This window comes from Seriola aureovittata, chromosome 10, assembly GCF_021018895.1.
Source record: "Seriola aureovittata isolate HTS-2021-v1 ecotype China chromosome 10, ASM2101889v1, whole genome shotgun sequence".
Classification (NCBI taxonomy): Eukaryota; Metazoa; Chordata; class Actinopteri; order Carangiformes; family Carangidae; genus Seriola; species Seriola aureovittata.
Window position 1 is genome coordinate 13,682,283 of NC_079373.1, and position 14,528 is coordinate 13,696,810.

At 40.5% G+C, this 14,528-nt stretch overlaps 1 protein-coding gene and 1 long non-coding RNA gene across 2 annotated transcripts in view; one reads left to right on the forward strand and one right to left on the reverse strand.

Moving 5' to 3' along the window:
- Positions 1-497: 497 nt before the first annotated feature.
- Positions 498-13,650, reverse strand: rgma (repulsive guidance molecule BMP co-receptor a). Its single transcript, XM_056387051.1, has 4 exons — positions 12,993-13,650; positions 8,234-8,349; positions 5,614-6,131; positions 498-3,558 (listed from the first exon to the last, which is right to left on the reverse strand). Exons 1-4 carry the CDS (start codon positions 13,004-13,006, stop codon positions 2,854-2,856), a joined length of 1,353 nt encoding a protein of 450 aa, XP_056243026.1. The 5' UTR covers positions 13,007-13,650; the 3' UTR covers positions 498-2,853.
- Positions 8,312-14,528, forward strand: part of LOC130176136 (uncharacterized) — an 81,127-nt gene continuing 74,910 nt past the window's right edge. Inside the window, exon 1 of the long non-coding RNA XR_008828839.1 lies at positions 8,312-8,465. This is a non-coding gene — a long non-coding RNA (uncharacterized LOC130176136). The remainder of the gene's footprint in view (positions 8,466-14,528) is intronic.

A 14,528-nucleotide genomic window follows, 5' to 3' on the forward strand; every position in this document is an offset into this window, starting at 1 on the left:
TGACCTGAAAAAAGATGAGTCCATGCAAGAAAATCATGACGTTAAATTGTGCCAGACGCTTGTTGATGGCTCCAAAAAGCAGCTGGTTAAAATGAAAAAGGACATACAACCAAATTCTAGCTGTGCAGTTTGTATATTCTTAACCCATTACATTTTATTTTCAGAAGAATCAGTAATTTTTGTTAAAGACACCACATTTCTGAGTGGTTTTGTAAAATAGTGCATTTTTTGACATCATTCTTTGACATGAAAAAAGTGCATATAAACGTTTAATCTTGAACTTAAAAGTGAATGTCAACTTCTTTATACAAAGCTCTCAAGTCTTATTTTTTACTATGAAGGTTTTGCCTCTTGTGTTTTAACATCTGCTCACGTTCATGTCACCATCTTTACAGAAGGGGGCAGTCAAACACCAGTCAACACAAATTATGACAACACATGGTGATTTTTCAAAAAAAGGCTCACACTAACAGCAAATGAGACAGGAGGGCACCTCATTAACAAGACATTTTCTTTTATTCAATAAATAATTTACATTATAAACAGCTGGCGTGTGGCACCACATTTGCTTTACATACAAACACAATTTGATCTTTCTGGCATTTCCCATTCAGCTATGTTTTTTTTTTTTTGTTAATTCTTTTTAACCATTACAAGCCTGACACAGAATTTCAAACAAAATAAGAGCTAAATGAAAGAGAAAACATAAAGTGCTTTAAACTCAAAAACATGAACACCCCCAGAACACTCTCTGCAATCCCTACATTCTAGATAAGGCGGGCTGCATTCAGGGTGTTTTACTTCATCTGCGACCAAGTCAGCAAAAACAACCACAAAGTGAGTGTGTATGCTGTTTTTGAATATTCTGTTCTGTGGTGTTCATGTTTTTGCAAAAAATCCCTTTTCAAATAAAAAAAATAAAAAAAAAGGTTCACATTCACCAAAGCATCTGATGTACAAAAACTGGAGTGATAAATTCAAAACACAACTGGTAATATACAAATTTAAACTCACAAAACATATGTACAATCTCACATTACACATGTAGAACCATATACTGTAAAACTCACAATACAAATTACATCTATTAACACAAGATTCAACATTACAATCATTTGTTTGTGTGATTTTTTTTTTTTCTTTTTCCTTTTTTTGTTGCTGTCAAACTACACCAATACATATTCCAAATAGCAGTAGTAAGGCCTGCCAAATACTTCAGTGTAAAGGATAAATGACCGTCAAACTGTGCCCGAGTAGCAACAGTATCTACAGGGATGACTTACACATTAGCAGATACTGTAACTGAGAGCCAAAGTTCAAATGGAAACCTCTCGTAGTGAGGAGTGTTATCATGAAACCCAAGAAAAGCAAAAAAGTGAGACTGCAAAAACAGAAACAAATGCTGCTTTTACAGTGTGTGTTACTGTCATTTTTCTGCGTACCGCAAATTCACCCACAAACACAAGTTATATACAATTAACCCCCCCTTCCCCCCTAATGTGAACTGTTTAAGACTCAAAGATGAAAATTCAGTTGTTGAGGAAAAGTTGGCACAAGGGCTTGTTCTTTGGCAACAACTTAAGCCATGAAATCACGTCTACAGACATATGCTTATCATTTACTCAATAAGCCACAGTCAGGTCAGCACACTGGTAGTCTATAAAATGCTAAACTGACTAGAGAGGCGACGTCCTTACAGCTATAGCACTAACAGTATCTGTACCACTGTTACTTTAAATAGAGAGTTTAAGTCACAGAACGCTCTCAAAGAGGTGTCATAGTTTTGATTAGTTGATATACATTGTGTAAACGCTGCGAGTGCCCTTAACTAAGTTTGTTCTTTTGCTTTTTCTTATTAGCTACATTCACATTACAGACTTAAAATACAAACACTGTCTGATCAACACGTCAGCTCAAACAATGGAAGGAAAAGCTGTACGACACTGGGAATGATGTACGGATGAAAAGAGATTATTTTTATGAGTTCCCTTTTGGGATTTGCTACTTGGCTGATAGAGTCCATTTAAACAGACTGTGGAGCGCCTAGTCTTCCCTATTTCTGAAATTTTGGGTGCAACAAAAAGACATGGGACGGATTTATCCCACTGGAGTTTTGTCATCTCATTTCTGGGAACTCCTGCACCCACAAACACACAAAACTAACCACAGACGCTGAATTCTGCACACATATTGTACTAATACACTCGCACACACACACATACGCACATATAACCTAACAATATGACCCATTAATCTCCACAGCAGACAACTGGAGACGCTGCTCTGACATCCTTTTGGCTGAGTGCTTCCTCCATAAGGCTCAGGCTTTTCCAAAGCTGGAAACTAATCAAACATAGAGCTGCTTCTGGCCTTAGGTTAACAAAAGCCCCTGTCAGGTCCTCTCGCTTCGCCACATGAGCCACAGAGAGCTTCACTGGCTTGGCACCAATGAGGGGATCAGGGGAGGGAGGATCAGCAAACTCCTCTTTCTGCAAAAGATCATCTTGTCCAGCTTCTCAGAGGCATGCAGCCTTGGTGAGAATGTGGGATTTAATCCCAGGTGGATATCCTGAGCTCTGGGGTAGGTGGGCTCTCTCACCGCTGCTCTCTTCAAAGACCGGTCATATGAAGCAGCTAAATACATGTGATGATAGGTGGACTCTCCTTGTCATTAGACCGAAGTCAAGACATGACAATACAACTAAAAGGAGACTTAGGGCTGGGATGACTCTACTGGCAAGCCCCAGGTCTCCTCACAGAACCAGAGCAGAAGAGAGGAGGCGGTGTGCGACACAGCGATGGTACTCTAACACTCACTGACAGATACACCATGAGGATATTGTTGTAGAGGGACTATAGATGAACAGTGCAACACTCAGTCCACAACAAGACAGCGAGGAGGTTGATGAGGAAGAGAGAAAGTAAATCTTTGCCCCTCTGTGCTGCATTACTCATAAAAGCATCCTTTTCAAAGATGTGGTATCTATTGCTGTTTGAGTGGAGCATTTTTACATCCTCAAAGGCGTAGTAGGCTGCCATGGTGAAGTTAATGTCTCCAGAGGAGAGGAGATCAAACACGCATGACTGAAAATACAGATCCTCCACTGGGAGTCGCTCCTTGCACTTGGCCTTTGCAGACTGGTAGGTAAAGCCATGCGTCCCCGTACTGCTCCTGGTCCTGCCTGCGCTTTGGGCCTCCGCTGCTCGAGCCCTGAAGTTCCTGAAGTCGATGCGCTGGTTGGCAGGACAGCCGTGAAGACACAAGTACAAGTCCTGGTTGTCACCTTCCTCCACAGAGTTTACAACTTCCTCTGGCATCCTCACAGCAAAGGTCAGGTAGCGGCCGACCTGCCGGACCACTATGGTTGTTCCAATGTACCTGGCCTGAATCTCCACATGCTGCCCAGGAACCTTCTCCACCACGCGCAGGGTGTTCGCTCCGTGCCTATCTCCTCCGTTCTTGGAGCCATCTGCAAATGCAGCTGGCAGTTCATCTGTCTCTGCATGGTACATCTTCTGGTCCACACATTCTTGGAAATTCTTAAAGATGATTGTCAGCTGCAGGATGAAAGACACAAGAAGAAATGTCATTAACATTTTTGCAAACGTCTCACAATCATCTCTGTCTGATTTACGGCTTCTCAGAAAGGCACATATGCATTTTTCTGCTGACATATGGAACCCTAAGAAACTGCAGTAAATGTTCATCAGATTTAAAAAGGAAATAGCTTATACTTTTGCATTAAGAACAAGTTTGTGCAATATGTGCCATCTACCCCACTTAAGTGTCACATTTCAGCGTTGGCTCAACATGGGGGAGGCCAAGGTAAACGCCCTCAAAAAACATGACTCTCGGCCATGTAAAATCAGGCCTCAGTTTGCAGACACAAAGACGATCCATTCATAGCGCTGAAAAACCTGCCTGTGAACCCCAGAACTATGCTCCAGGGAGTGGCGACGGGCCAGGACGGAGTGATATACTCTGCAGCTAATTAAGTGAGACTGGTCAGGACTCTGCAAGCTTGGTTTCATCGGGACACCAATGAGCCATTGTCAGAGCAGCGATACCAGGACAGCCTACCCACTCTGATGTCTGCTTGCTTAGGACAGAGGACAGGGGGAGTCCACAGAATACTCTCTTAGCTTGACAATTCATCTGTTGCACCAGTTCTGTCTCAATTCCCTTTACCCTCAGCTAACATTTCCCAACTACATCAACTTATGTTTTTTACCTGGTTAATTTCTTGAGCTTTTAATGAAAACAAACAAAAGGAAAAATGCCTCCATTATTCCTCCCATCAGAATGAAGATTGAAATAACCAGACAGTTTTATTTGCTGCAGCGAGAGCAATGTACCAACACAGAGCTCTGCAAATGCAGATCCTTTACCAGAAGGGCCTTGTTTGCACAGGTGGCATTGGCTGCTGCCTTGTTTTCCCTTTGTCCAGAATCAAGATCTTAAAAAGGCTCTCTCATTTGCTTCCAAGAACAGCACTGTAAAAAATGCCATTACTTTAATAGCTAAAAAAACACGAACGCTTAATAGCGCATCATTACGAAACCTTGATTACAGAAAATTACACTTTTTACAAATGTGATTACGGACAAAGTCCTCTTATACCTCGGTCTAAATAGTTCAGTTACAATAGTCTGCAAAGTGACTGAGGTGCACAATCATTGCTGTCAATTTTGCCAAAACTGGACCAGCTCTAAGTGAATTTGCCAACTACAAATACTCCTACTTCTTTGTTTTTGACATTAAGTTCTAATGAAAGCCTTTTTAGGGAGCGGCAGTCAAACTAACCAATATACCATTAAACTACACAACAATAATGAGGTATGCACTGTTGATAAAGCTATGAAAGAAAATCTCATGTTATGAAGAAAATAAATATCTACAGTTCTGTGTAGACACAATGTTTTACCTTGCTCAGTATGGATATACTCTAAGTAGGCCAAACATCAGCCTGAGCAGTCCGCAGTGAAAAGTGAAAATGGAGCCTGAAGTTAACATTTGACGCAGCACTGCTGTTATAACACTAACATATCATTTATAAAGCTTATCAAGATCTTAACAATTGTGCTGGGCTGGGCTTCTTCATCCGTCATTATGGAACTCATCCAAACACTAACCAGAGTCCACAGTCTGACAGAAAACCAGCCCCACAGCAGTTCTCACTGTCTGACCACATGAAAGGAGAGACTCACACATACAAAAATATGCACAGCTTGATATTCTACTGTAGCACTGACATTTAAGGACCTAAAACTAACAGTAAAGGTTGTGATAATTTAAATCACTGACAAATAATGTAAAAATCAGTACAGCTACAGCTTCATTTGTCTGTTATTTTGTAAAGGTTTAGCCTTGAAAATGTCAGGAAATGTTGAAAAATTGTTTCTCAGTTTCACAGAGAACAAGTCTGCTTCTTTTTGCTTTTTTTTTTTTTTTTTTGAAAAACAACTAGTTGATTAATGGAGACAATAATCAGCTGATAGCCCAAGTTGTCTCACGATACAGTTAATCGATTTATAATTTCTGACACAAATGTACACAAACACACTACAACAACACACAAACATGAATGCAGGATGAACACAAAAGATCCCCACCTTGCTTGTGGCGGTGGCCAAAGACCCCGGCACCACAGGAGTGTTGGTCACCTGAACAGATAGGTATTTGTTGTGGATGAGCGGCCAGGCTCCTTCCACCTTACACGTCTGGAAGTCATCTCCAAAGGTTCGAAGGTGCGGGTCTCCAAAGAAGCCACAGTGGGTGTAGTTGGGTGGCGATGTGTTGCGTGGAAGGCTGCGCTCATAGTGGCACACTTCCGGGCCATCGGAGCGTTCCTGACTGCCGGGCAGGAGTGGAGGGGGTGGAGGAGGAAGTGAGGTCCGGGCACGTGGTTGGGATGTGGGCCCCTCCTTGGAGCAGTTATGTTGGCTCATTAGATCCTCTATGCCATGCTGGGCGGAGTGGTACGCCAAGTCGCCCCTGCAGGTACGTGCGGTCCGGCGTACGCAGCTGTTGTACGCTCGCAGCGCCGTGCAAAACTCCTCCTCCGGTCCTGAGTTCGAGGTGGAGGCCCAAAATTCCGAGTTACACTTGAGGATCTTGCACTGCAGACTCACTGTCAGGGAGGAACAAGATAACATATGAACAAAAAAACCAAACCAGAGGCTGCCATTATACCTACAAGTCCACAGATGAAACTATAAATACACTTTGGTTGTTATTGATGATGGATGATGAATAATAAAGAACTAACTGATCATGAACTAACTAATCAATTAACTGACCAACTAATCAATATTCTATCTAATCATGTATGCCGATTAATGTCTAAGGCCCACACAGCCAATGTTGTTTCTCTTAAAGGCCGCAGTACCAAATATCATCTTACCTTTCTTGCACATTACACGTTATATTATGATATAAAGAAAACGGCAATTGTTATCTTTTGCTGCATACTTTGTTTCGTCTATTATCTAGTTGGCAATTGGTTAAAATTTATAAAATTTTTTTTTTTTTAAAACTCTCCAATGCTGGTAAAAAAAGGAAGAGAAATGCTGCTGCTGTGTGTTGTTTAAGCGCCACGAACATTTTCAAATAACATATTTTTAAACAAATCTATACATTTTACCCCATGTAACGATGTCTTTTAGTAGTAAGTAAGCAGGTCTCAACCTCTCCTCGGGTCAACCTGGATATAAGGTAACCTCTCTGTTTATTGTAGAGAAGTGTACTTCCTTTTCACACACAGTGTCTTTTGGATTGTGTACAAGTAAAAACACCATTTGGGATCCTAATCTCCACCTTTAGTGATAATAAATGCTGCTTGACTGTAGATTGTTGTCTCCAGCTTTAATGCCACATCCGGCTAACTCTTTACACAAATGTTCTTCAAATATTTCTCAGGATGCCCTGTTGCAACACCATGTTTGACTAGTATTACCTTCAGCTAATAGACCATTTATTTGAATGGGCTGTGAGAAGTTTCTCCAAGTGTGTCTAGGGGGGGAGAGGCCATATCAACACTTTGAAGTCACACTTTAAACAATATCCTTCCTCAAAGCTTCACCGCAGCACTCACCAACCCCCACACTGCCTCTCCATTTACCACCCATTTGATAGATGGCAATAAACTAATCTCGATCTCGACTATCAGTGCATTATCACCTTGTTGTTTGACGGTAAGTGACTTAAGAGGGAAACTGATAAGGGTTTGGCAAACGTGCAAGGTGAGTGAATGGAGTGTCTCCACTGCAAAAAGTGACCCACTGCAATCATGTTATTGTCAAGTTACAAGCTTATTAAGTCAATTTAAACACAACAATGTGGGTTCCTACTATAGTGCCACAGCAGTGCTGCATCGTAATGGGAATATTCTTGGGTTTTTTTCACGAACGCTTTTGAAAAACCTTCTCAAAAACAGCAGTTATGGTAGGTTTATAAAACATTTCAACAGGCACATTCATAACCACCACAATCTCTACGAATACACGTTTCTTTATGTTTCACTGGCAATAATTAAAACACCTAAAAATGCAATTCCTCGCTTGAGCAAACTACAGGATGGAACAAAACGGTTACTTTCAAGAAGCTAACGTGAAATACTGAGGCATGCCCCATCCCCCAAACAAAACAAGGTTTGGGAGCTGCAGCAGCTCCAAGAAGACCTCTGTGTGCTTTACTTTTCTCTAATAAAATTAGATAAAAATAAAAAAACGCTGCCTAAATCTACTGAAATTAGTCACATTTTGCGCTGTAATGCCAAGCTTGTTCACTTTCAAGTCTGTTGTCATATTTTCCAAACCTCCAACCTTTTCCACACGTCTGCACGTAAGCACATTGCCCTAAAGCTCTGTAATCTAATACATTTTATTTTTTGCATTTGAGATTCCAACAGATTACAATGGCAAATTCTAAATATCTACATACATATATAGCAATTTGAGGAGTTTAGCGAACACGTTCTCATTTTTAGATATATTAAGTAACTCTAGTTCAGTTATAATATCACTTAAATATTTGGGCTAATAAATAGTGATGGGACCGGACCTGGCAACCTCGCTGCCCAACGTGAATAAGTAGCTAACTAGTTGTTAGTTGAAGCTTCTGGAGAGACGTTGCGATTTACAAAGTTCAGCCTGTAGTGTGTGAACCTTGTCCATGTAAAAGATACCAGTTGGTGATTTGATTTTAACCTGAAGAGTGAAAGCGGTTTCTTACCGGAGGGGAAGAGTGAGAGAAACACAACGAGGACTCTGCACACTTCAAGCGCCGAGGGTCTTCCTCTTTTCCCCATAACCATCCATCCAGCTCGGGGTCGCACTTCACTCCTCTCCCTGGTCAAACCGCATTAAAGAAAAACAGAGGAGAAGAGTTAGAGCCGCCAAGTCCTGGTTGAGAAAACTCAAAAAAGTCCATAAAGAAGTCTGCCCCGTCCTTTCATCACTACCAGGTAAGAAGCTGTTGGTTTTTTTTTTTTTGCCCTCTTCGGTATGAGAGTTAAGTCAACGGCTACAGCCGAGTTAGCTAGCTAACACTCAGTGCGGGACAAACGGCTGAAAGCAGCCAGGCAACCTATCTTCCTTTTAGGGAGTGTCGAGAAGGTGCAGCCTCTGTGGGCCAGCGGACACACTGAACCAATCACGGCTGCTTGTTCTGCCCTTAAACCCCCCTCTCCACGTTTCAAGTTACATCTCAATGTGCAGACTTGTTCGACGACGACCGAGTCTTCACGACCCACAAAGTGTTGGTGCACAGCGCCATTTAAGAAAGGTTTGATTTGCTGCAAAGATGACAACAATAATCCCACTGTGGAGGGACAACCTGAAAAGCAAACGTGTCTTCCCTCCACTGAGCATGTGTGAGGGGGATTAATCCAGAGGAAAGAGGAGGAAAACAACCAACATTAATAACAAACATCGCTTTTATTCTTAGAGAGCTGTCAATTACCAACTGTTCTTCTTCATAGCATGTTTAAATCTACATTGACATATTAACATGAATCTAAAATGGTGGTTTCAAGCCTTGTAAACCTCCCCAATCCCACAGATCTACTGCTGGGTCAAACTTGTACTATGCTGCCAAACATTGTTCAAATTAACACAACTTTATTTTATATTTTATAATGTAGGTTCCAAAGTTTACAAAGATACCATATATCTCAGGCTGAATGTTGGATAAGTGCTTATAAAATGATCATCAAGAATATTTCTATTTGATCAAATGGTGCAGCAATAAAAACTAGAGTATTGGGTTTGAATACTTCACCCAGCGTAAACAGCCTCAAGAAAGAGTGGAACAAGCTGATACTATAGTCTGTATTTAATGAAGGTTGCTGCAAGTAGTGATTACTATCATTATCAATGAATCTGCCAATTATTTTCTCAATTTTGTCTGTAAGATGTCAGAAGAGAGTGAAATATGCCTCTCACAGTTTTCCAGAGTCCATGGTGATGTGTTCAAATTGCCTGTATTATCCAACAGTCCAAAACCCAGAGATAATCAGTTTACTGTCATACATAGGAAAAGCATCAAATCCCTGTTTAACATGGTGAAATAAGCAAAGAGTTGACATTTATGCTTGACAAGTGATTGAAATGATTAATCGATTGTCATAATAGTTGTGAATTAATTTTCTGTTGAATGATAAATTGAATATTGAATAATAGTTTCAGCTCCATGTATGATACTGTCAGATATGCTGTCTGTTAGGTGAGGGGAAAAATAAAAGGAGGGAACTGGATCTTAAAGGAATTTAACTTCCAAAAAACACAGCCTGTCAAATCAAACTGAATATCTCATTGGGGAAGTAAAGAACGGCCATTTATTCATATATGCTTTGTAAGGATGATTTTAAAGGAAGACTGATCGAATCTTAGTGTCCTAGTAATACTTTTGACACCTGCATTTCAGACAGAAACAGGGCCATAGCAATTCCAGAAATACTGGCAGTTATGTGTCCATATTCCCCCAGCTCAAACCCACCTCCCCAAAAATGTTTGACTAGACACCACGCAAAAACTTGCATTATACGGTATTTATTCATTGAAGTTTTCACATATATTTCCTGTAAATGTTTTCTCACCTCATGATGATCTATAGCTTTTTTTTTTTTGAAAACCCACCTAATTTAAAGATATTAAGTCTAAAAAATATCAGAATAAGCATTTAATTATGTGTAGTATGCCTGTAATTATATGTTGTAAACTCATCCTCAGGTGTTAAATGAGCAACATTGTCAGACATATTATAAAATATGTTATTCCGCTGTAGTTTAAACCACCCAACACTACATGAAGTAACAAGAGCCAAAACCAAAGTATAAGCTAACACATCAACGACGCGAAAAGGAGGTGCTCTCATGTTTGATTCAAATGAACGTTTTCCTGATAATACTTGTTTACCTGAGTTAAATTAAGAAAGTACGCATGTACATGTGATGAGAGTGGCTTTTGCATGTTGCCTTACATGATTTGAATACATTTCCATCACTACTCAGAAAAGCAGGCGGTGATCCCCTCCTCTAAAAGGCATAATACCCCCTCTTTTGAATGCCTTTCAGTTGTACAAATGGCACATTACTGGCTTCTTTTACTGCCATTTAAACCAAAATACTGCCAGACAGAAGGCTGCATACTCAGGTTGAGGCTGGCTGTACAGTATTTTTCCATAGAGCGGTGAATGTCTTTGTGATTGCTGTCCCTCTCATGGATGATGGATATGTTCGTGTACAATGAGGTCTGAGCCTACGCATGTTTTCAACAAGGGTGGCCCAGTGCAGACTGATTTCCAGCTCCAATATACCAGGCAGTCATATATGAACTGAAGGACTGCAGCTGAAAGGTATAAGCTGCTCTGTGATATATAATGTGTGGAACATTTTTGGCTTTTAGCGGCGACAGTGTGGACATAGAAGCAAAGTCAGGAATTAAAATGTCGTCAAAACACTTTAAAGGCTTTGATGTAGATATTCCTTAAGTGTGACTGATTCAAGTGTTAGCTGACTGTTGGTAGAAAAACCCTCAGAATCAATGTCTCTGTATGTCAGGTCTGAAAAAAAGATGGTACATGTAGCTCGGAGACCAAATGTATTCACCTGTTGCAGTGACTTAGCAGACAAAGGTACAAGATGTTAATATGTACGTGTTTTTACACGGCTTGCCCCCATTCAGACAGTTTGTCGACTAAATGGTTGTTAAATATTTGGTGGGCTAAGAAGGTATTCAGTCTATTAGTAATTTTTATGTCATGTTTGTGAGGAATACGCTAATGATTATTTGACAATAAATTATATTAACATCTCTAGTATTGTAATAGTCACAATTAAGCTTTGGTCTTTAATAAGCACTAGATATTTAGACATAGGCTACTTTGAAGATACTAATTATTTGACAGATTTTTCACATATATCAGTTGATAATGAATTATTATCTTACAGGTCCACCGACCATTTCTTCAGCCTGGACAGCCCTTTTTATTCATTATTCTCCTCAGAAATATTGAATTATTCTAAATAGTGTTTACATGATTAGTTGATCAATAGTCTAACAATGCAAAACTATTCAACAGCTATTTTAATAAACAATTAAATGAGTTCAGTCATTTATCAAGCAAAAATGCCAAACATTGCCTGCTTCCAGCTTCTCCAAGTATTCATTGTTTGTCTCAGTTCTACATCAGTGCAAACTGAATGTCTTTGGGTTTGGGCTGTTTGTTGGACAAAAAGGGGCAATGGCATCTTGAGCTGTGATGAATTGTAATGGACAGTTTTGTTTGCTATTTTAATACATTCTGTAGACTTAAGTAATCAGTGAAAATAATCATTGCCTGTAGCTGTAGGGCTACAATGTTTCCATTTTGACTATAATTTCAATGCAGACTAGGCTGTAGGACCAGGCCTTATACCACCTATATATTTTGGCTTATTGGATGACAGTCTAGTATTAGTGTCTGACAAATTGTTTGATTGCTTTTTTGACTTTTACCTGTAGGATGTCACATGGCCCTGTAAGATACTGAAATTACAAACCATTTATAAATGAGAAAATATTAGTTTATAGAGACATAAGGCAGACCATGTGTTCCACATGCTCTAACAGGTAAAGGTGACATATAATAATAGAACAATAAAACATGTCCATAAATCCAGTAGGTATAATCCATTCACGGTTCATGGTGTGCTGCTTTAAATCTCTGCTATCACCTGTCAAACCTGTTGTTAAAGGGGTTACAACGGACACGATTTTGACATTTTGATGTGATATAATATAAATAATTTACTGGTAAAGTGTTACATCTCTTTTGCGCAGCGTTAAACTGTATGCACTAGCCTACATTTCTCTCTGTGGATCTGTCCTGAATCATCCTCTTTTCCAACAGATGGCGCTTGTTATGGGCTCTGATATGAAACCTCAAATCATGACACAAACTCACATGGCATGATGAGGACAACCAAACCTGTCATTAAATTTGAGCTTCGTGGACAGCTCGGTTATTGCTCTAATTACAGCTGTCATGCAATTAGAATTTAAAAGGTGAAAATCTGCAGCCAACGGGCAGATTTGTCCTGTTGCGCTGTTCTGAAGAAGAAGATCATCCTTTATTTCCAGTCAGACAAAAGTAGCCTCAGCCGTGTTTGTGGGAATAAATGCAGACTAATCAATGCTGACAATGTGATAGGCTAAATAAAACAGCGCTGCGTGGCTAATATTTAACAGGCAAGAATCAAGTGAACGCAGTTTTTTATAATCAATTGCATTTATAAATTCAGTTTTCTACCAGTTTCTTGTGTGGCAACCAGCAAATAGATCAAGTTCTAAGCAGAAATCCAACTCTTCTCATGGTTGACAAATATACATTTTCTTATAGTTTGGCAACCCAGCAAGCAAAGCAAAAACTGACAAAAGCTCCGTGTAAAATAAACGCAGATAACAGTGGTTAAAATTCAAAATAAGTCTCTAAAAAAATAAGACAAACCAACCTTGGCGACTGCATGGGCTCTCCGCGACTCTGGAGTCCTGCAGGAACCCGGAGGACAGCGAACAGGAGCGAGAGGAAGCAGACTCCTAAAAAAAATAAATAAAAAATCTCCCACTTGAAAAAAAAATACGTCCCGTGTGTCACAGTAATCCGAAATCAAACGCACTCAGTGTTTTTCTGAGTGTGAAATCCGCCAATCTGTACATGATGTCCACCGATCAGCTTCCCCCAAGTCTGCTCTGCAGTGAAATCAAAGTGCTGCTTCTTTTTTTTTTTTTTTAGTTGGGATTCATTTAAACAGCCACTTCTCGCACCCGGTTGACTCAGATCTTTTCAGCCATTGCTTCTAACTCATTTGACTATCAGTCGATCGGAAAGCAGACATTATGATAGATTAAGTCCAGTAATTGCCCTCATCCGCGCTCTGAATCCAAATTGTTAGTTATGGTCGACGTCGGGGAGGAAAAAAGCCCTGAGGGCAAAGCTGCTGCTGCTGCTGCTGCTGCTGCCTATACGGCCCGATCCGCTGTCTGGATGTTGTGAAATGGCTAGTTAGAAAGTGTGAGAGAGACAATGATCGGCTCTGCATGACGCCGCTGGGAGCCCCAAGTCTCAGCTGTGAACCCCCATCATTTCTACCAGTTTTTCTCTCAGAGGGAACAGGAGTCTGAGTAGGTGTAGCAGCACTGAAAAACAAGCCAAGATTGATTATTACACTGTAATTTCTTTTTTATAACAGCAAGTGAAACTAAACCTTTGCTTCCCCAGCAATGCTTTAACTTGAATCAAATGTCATTTTCTTTAATGGTAGTGAGGATATGTATCTTATTTTATTGCCTTATTTCAGGATACTGACTTTTGTTTCTGCACATTTGACAACAGAATTAAGATTAACCTGCTGCGCCCTATATGCACATTGCTTTACTAATTTCTGACATTGATTGCCAACTGATAGCCCCGTTGTCAGAGCTACACCTTCACCAGATAACCTTTAGCAGTCCCTCATCTTTGCAAATCACAGGTTGGAGAAAGACAAATCCATAATAATCAGGATTTAATGGAGGATCAGATGGACAAACACTTTGCAGCGGGGGGAGGGGGGGCGGGGTAGGCTCAAAGCCAGAGTGGGCTGCATGGAAGCTGCACCTGTGTTTTAGGATCAGACTGCATGCAGGAAAATACCACCACCCTCTTCCTCTCCAGCTTTTCAAGCCTGCACTCCACAACATAACTGGTTCTCTCTGCTCCAGTTTCCCGCTGATCTGGAAAATCCAACACACCAGGGAAGGCAGAGACTTACACTATCTGACTGAAGCAGCCCGGTTTAGTGTTCTTACTGTCTGACAGGCCTACAGAAATGCAGAGCTGATAGTGAAAACCTGTCATAGTGAGCCTGTGATTTCACCTTCTATTAACACTGCTGCGGTAGATGTTATTTTCATGCAGCCACCAGACAGAGCTGTCACATTACATCATCCCTTTGTGCATCCAGCAAGAAACTGACCCCTGTAATCCACTCGTTTACTATCACAGCTCT

Coding starts and splice junctions, on each gene's coding strand:
- rgma (XM_056387051.1), bottom strand. Junction 6,132..8,233: donor TCTCTCACTCTTCCCCTCCG/GTAAGAAACCGC, acceptor CCTCCCTGACAG/TGAGTCTGCAGTGCAAGATC. Junction 3,559..5,613: donor TGGCCACCGCCACAAGCAAG/GTGGGGATCTTT, acceptor TTCATCCTGCAG/CTGACAATCATCTTTAAGAA.